This window comes from Hyaena hyaena, unplaced genomic scaffold, assembly GCF_003009895.1.
Source record: "Hyaena hyaena isolate Hyena2069 unplaced genomic scaffold, ASM300989v1 scaffold_779, whole genome shotgun sequence".
Lineage (NCBI taxonomy): Eukaryota > Metazoa > Chordata > Mammalia > Carnivora > Hyaenidae > Hyaena > Hyaena hyaena.
In genome coordinates, this window is record NW_024081413.1 from 736987 (window position 1) to 742509 (window position 5523).

General features: G+C 37.3%; 1 protein-coding gene across 1 annotated transcript; it reads right to left on the reverse strand.

Moving 5' to 3' along the window:
- Positions 1-4575: 4575 nt before the first annotated feature.
- On the reverse strand, positions 4576-5523 carry LOC120221458 (olfactory receptor 56A3-like). Its single transcript, XM_039218853.1, has one exon. It carries the CDS (start codon positions 5521-5523, stop codon positions 4576-4578), a length of 948 nt encoding a protein of 315 aa, XP_039074784.1.

The window sequence follows — 5523 nt, forward strand, 5'->3', positions numbered from 1 at the left end:
AGTATTTGTTAATTATAAGAAATTTGAAAACCCTCACTGAAAAAAGACAGTGTGTTTGCCTACCAAAATTACTTTTAAAAAGTTTTTTTTAATGTTTTTATTTATTTCTGAGAGAGAGAGAGAGAGAGAGAGAGAGAGAGAGCGTGAGCAGGGTAGAGTCAGAGAGAGGGAGACACAGAATCCAAAACAGGCTCCAGGCTCTGAGCTAGCTGTCCTCACAGAGCCCAACGCGGGGCTCGAACCCATGAACCATGAGATCATGATCTGAGCCGAAGTCGGACGCTCAACAGACTGAGCCACCTAGGCGCCCCTGCATTCTAAAATTAGATCACTACTCTTTTCCTAGAATAAGGAAGCTCTGATTTTCTATGAACTGTCTCAGTTTTCACCCATGTGGCACCTAAATCTAGGAAGGCTGGAGTTACAATGTAATTATTTGAATAATGTTTTGGAAGGCAGAGGTCTTTGTGTTATCATTTCTATTAGACTACACTATGATACATTTTTCTGAATTGTGCCTGGTTCTGATGAAGAGCATTCTATTTTTCAGTCCCAATTTCCTCTGTGTAGCTTCAGTTTATAGGATTGTGTTACTTCTTTGGCTCAAACTCAAGTTCCTAATGCAATATTCTACCTAGTACTTCAAATCCTATTTAAGATTGGGTTCTGACTTTCTGCCAAGTGGTCATTGCTTTAGACTTCTACCTTAGCTTCTCTTGGGCTATGTCTTTCTTGAATATTGATATTTCCCCCTTGCTTCTTTGACTTCTCCTTCCTCCAGGCACAGATCCTTTGCACTTTCAAACCTGGACCTTGCCTATTTTATTCATTACTGCAACTCTAGCACTGCAACAAGAATTTGTCTGTGTTAGGTGTCAGTGTATATTTTGCAGATAATATGATGTTAACTGTGGGCCTGAAGGGCCATTACCATTCTCTGTTGTGCTTTCATTGTTCTGGCCCAATATGCAGTGTCAGCTGAATCTGCCTCCAAATATCTGTCTCGCTTTCTCTGACCACTGAAGGGTCTAATTATGGTGATGTGTGAGAAAAGTGAAAAATCTCACTAACAAAATCTGAACTTTAACATTTTGTGGATTGGGGTATTAGGTTTGAAGAGACTGGTTTCTTATTCATATGTTTTATTGAATAATTAGGACGATTTCACTATTAAACATCTCAAATTCAATATATTTTATTTAAATAATAGAGCACCAAATAAGTAATTTAAAATACTTATATGGGGCAGCGGGGTGGCTCAGCCAGTTAAGCTTCTGACTCTCTATCTTGGCTCAGTTTACTGTTCATGAGATCAAGCCCTGCATTGGCCTCTCCCCTGGTAGCATGGAGCTTGCTTGGCTTTCTCTCTCTCCTTCTCTCTCTGCCTCTACTCCACTCCTGTTCTCCCTCACCATCTTTCTGTCTCTCTTTCTCTAAATACATACATACATACATACATACATACTCATACATATGTATGTGTAAATACTGTTAAGAAAAGTTTAAAGAATTACTAAGTATGATTATTATCATGTGTCTTTGATAAACCTTTGACACTAATATCTATTGCTTCCCCTAGCACTAAGATTCCCGCCTTACCGTGAGAACCTTTTTCTTAGGTCTTGTTATTTCCAAGGTTTAAGCATGGCTCTATTTCAAATATGTTTCAATAGGTTTTGAGGACTATGTGTTGCAAAAAGCCAATAGATTAGCCTTCTCTTATAATACCCTTATTACACTGGTCTCTGAGCCATAAGCACTCTTCCTTTAAAGTACCGGCTTCCTTTTCTCTGTGGAAGAGCGTAAAAAAAGAGAAAAATCATAGTTGAGAAGAAACAATTTAGCTTTAGCTCTTTTCCAAGAAGGAAACATTTTTACTTCATTCAATTACTCTTCTACCTATTTTTTCATTTGTGTTTTGGAAGTGCTGAACTGGTCCATATATTACCTACTAGTTACATGTTGCCATTAAACACCTGAAATGCAATTGTCTGAGTGAAATATGCTGTAATAGAAAATACACACTAGAGTTTAAAGACATAGCATACACAAGAAGAATGTTAAATATGTTAGTATTAAATTCTTTAATAGCTATTATGTGTTTAAATTATAATGTTTTAGATATATTGGATTCAACAAAATACATCATTAAGATCAATTTTACTTTTACTTTTTATAATCTAAGGTGGCTACTAAAACGTTTAAAATTAAGGATGTGGCTCACATTGGACAGCACTGTTTTAGAGGACATCTTTATTAGTATCAATTGTTTTAGTGGGATAAAGCCATCATTAATCTATTCACCTTATTTATCAAATGGATCTGTCTATACTGCTTTGATATGGGCCATAGATGTATAAAACTTGCATATAAACACAAATATGTAAAGCTTTCAAAAATGTAAGTTTTAAATATAAAGATTTTTCTGTCTCTTTTGGGAGACAAGACTTGTGTCAGATTTTCTCAGTCTTAGATGGTATATGCTTTAAATCTCTTATGTAGCCCTTTTTATGCATTCAGTATTCACATTTTCTAATGGCTAACTGGAGAGACCTGAGTTTGTTATACAATGTGACCCTGATAGAGATTAGTACTGAAAGTTTTCGATCCCTTGATGAGCAGATGTTAATATATGAAAGGGTGTTTAAACTAGTGGATTTGTAATATTTCCTAAGAGATAGTAACTTGAATTCCTTTAGCATATTATATCTTTGTATTTGTAAGACCTTCCTGTTGGTACTCACTTATGCATACTTCAAACCAAGTCATTTTTTTGACATTGAAATGAGTGAGAAAATGAGATTATCGGTAATTATTTTTCAAGTAACCAAGATAAAGGGTATTTATGGCATAAACCTAACTGAATCTTGACTTTCTTTTTTTTTAATTTTGAGAAATATATTATTCCCAGGTAAAGTGTTGATTATGTGCATTTAACTATTGTATCTTAATTATGTGAGTTTATGCTTAGTTTACAAATAGGAGCTCATGGTGATATCCAGGAGCAGAGAAATGAAATACCAATTCATTGTACTTCACTGTGAGATAGAGAAGAACATGAAATGGACAGCATTTTGTAGAATGAAAACATAAGTAGGCCAAGAATGAATCAGTGAAAGCTAAAAGACCCAGATTTGTGGGACAATATTGGCATTAGACTATTGAGACATTTTCCTTCCACGGTATAAACAAGGAAACACACTTATAAGTTGTTATTGAGGCACAAAAGTTTATATTTAGAAAAGATATAAAACAAACTGTTCACTCTTCTCAGGAGTAGCTGATGAGTAACACAATACAGCGAGACCACCTTATTAGTTCCCAAAACTCACCTTTGTTTCTAGGAATAGTGCAAGTCTTACAATTCAGACCTTTAACTCTCTATGTCTCTCTTTTTTTTTTTTTTTCTGTTTAGAGAGAGAAAGCACATGAAGCAGGGGAGGGCAGAGGAAGAGTGGGAAGGAATCTTAAGCAAGCTACACACTTAGCATGGAGCCTGATGTGGGTCTTGATCCCACAACCCTGGGATCATGACCTGAGCTGAAATCAAGAGTCTAATGCAAAATTGACTGAGCCACCCAAGTGTCCCCAGACTTTAACTCTCTATCCAGTCCTTTTTTATGTGCCAGGTACCTTACTGCCTATTGGTATCTTGTTCCATTACTCATTCTTTCCCTTGAGATGAATATATTCCTGAAAATCATATTTTTATTTCCACTAACCAAACTTTGATCTCTTGACAGCAACAATATCCTATTTTTGTGTTTTAATAGCTCACAGAATTCCCAGGACACAAAATATACTAAAAAACTGTCCAATTAATATGAAAGCAATGTTCATATATTAAGTTTTGAATTATTATTATTGGATAATATATTGCAATCTTTAACTCATTAGAGAACTGTATTTTCATACCATAAACTATGACTCCCTGTTTCTATAAAATAAGTCTTGAAAGCACAAACTTATTGGGGGGGAAGAATTTTTAGGAGTCTCTTAAATCTCATCAAGCTTATTGCTAATTTTTACACAAATTGAAAATCCATCCAAACCCCTCTCCTCTTGCAATGCTCGTTTCGAATTATCACCCAGTATCAGACCCATTTACAGGCCAGTAATAACCTTCCATTATTCAGGACTGAAATTTCACTCCTATGTCTTTGTTTCCAATATGCTGCCTTCTGTGTAAATGAGAATAAGAACACATCACATATTACACAATTGTACCCCAAAATATCTACAATTGTATATTCAATAGTGCAAAGGCATGACATATTAATAGCTATATATTCAGGAACATAAGTTACTCACTTTAGAACCTACCATAAGAAATCCCATTATTTTGTTAAAATTAGATAATATGTATGGGGAAAAAGCAAAAGGGGTCAAAGATATTCCTAAAGGAGAAATGAGAAAAAGGGAAACTTAAGATGAAACTTAAGTTTTGTTAAAGAAGACACAATATTCAATTTACCTACTTTGATATTATAACTAAGAGATATGCATTTCAGCCCAGGCACTCATTATTGATTTAAAAATCATCCTATATGAGGAATGTAGAAATCCTTGTTGTTATCACCACCTTTTTTTTAGTAATCTCTGGATCCCTTGCTTGATCTCCTGGGTTCGCACTCCATACACAACAGGGTTGAGGGCTGAGAAGATGACGTGATGGAGAACATTGAGCAAGACTGGCACATCAGAGGACACCTTCTTCTTCACCATAAGAGTGAGCACGAAGACCACAAGGATGGTGCTGAAGAAGAGAATGAGGATGAAGTGGGAGCCACATGTGCTCAGGGCCTTGGTCACAGCACCCTTAGCCTTGAGTCTCAGCACAGCTCGCAGGATGAGGGTATAGGAGACAAAGATGAAGATGAGGTCGGATCCTAGCAGGGTCCATCCTACAGCAAACTGGTAGAGGCGATTGATGGTGACATCATCACAAGAGAGCCTGGAGACAGACATATTGGCACAGATGCAGTTCTCAATGACATTTGTCCCACAGTAATGGAGTCGAGATGATAGAATGGGGATAGGCGCTGTTAAAATACCATTCCTGGCCAAAATAAAGATAGCAGCCTTGGCTACAAATTGGTCAGTGATGATGGATGGGTACCTCAGTGGGTGGCAGATGGCTACATAGCGATCATAGGCCATGACCATGAATGTGCAGGACTCCATGCCAAAGAAGAAATTCATGATGTACATCTGGAGGAAGCAGACATAGAAGCTGATGGACTTGAGGTCAAACCAAAAGATGGCCAGGACCTTGGGGATGACAGTGAGGCAAACAACGATGTCCAGCAGGGAGAGGAAGCTGAGTAGGTAGTACAGTGGCTCATGCAGAGATGCCTCCAGGTGGATGGTGATTAGGAGAATACCATTGGCCCCCATGGCTAAAAGAAAGAGGAGGCTGAGGAACAGGGACAACCAGAATTTCCAGCTAGGGGACCTGACAAAACAATTCAGGAGGAAGTCTGAAACCTCAGAGGAGATGGTCCCATTTTGGTGTGCTGTCAT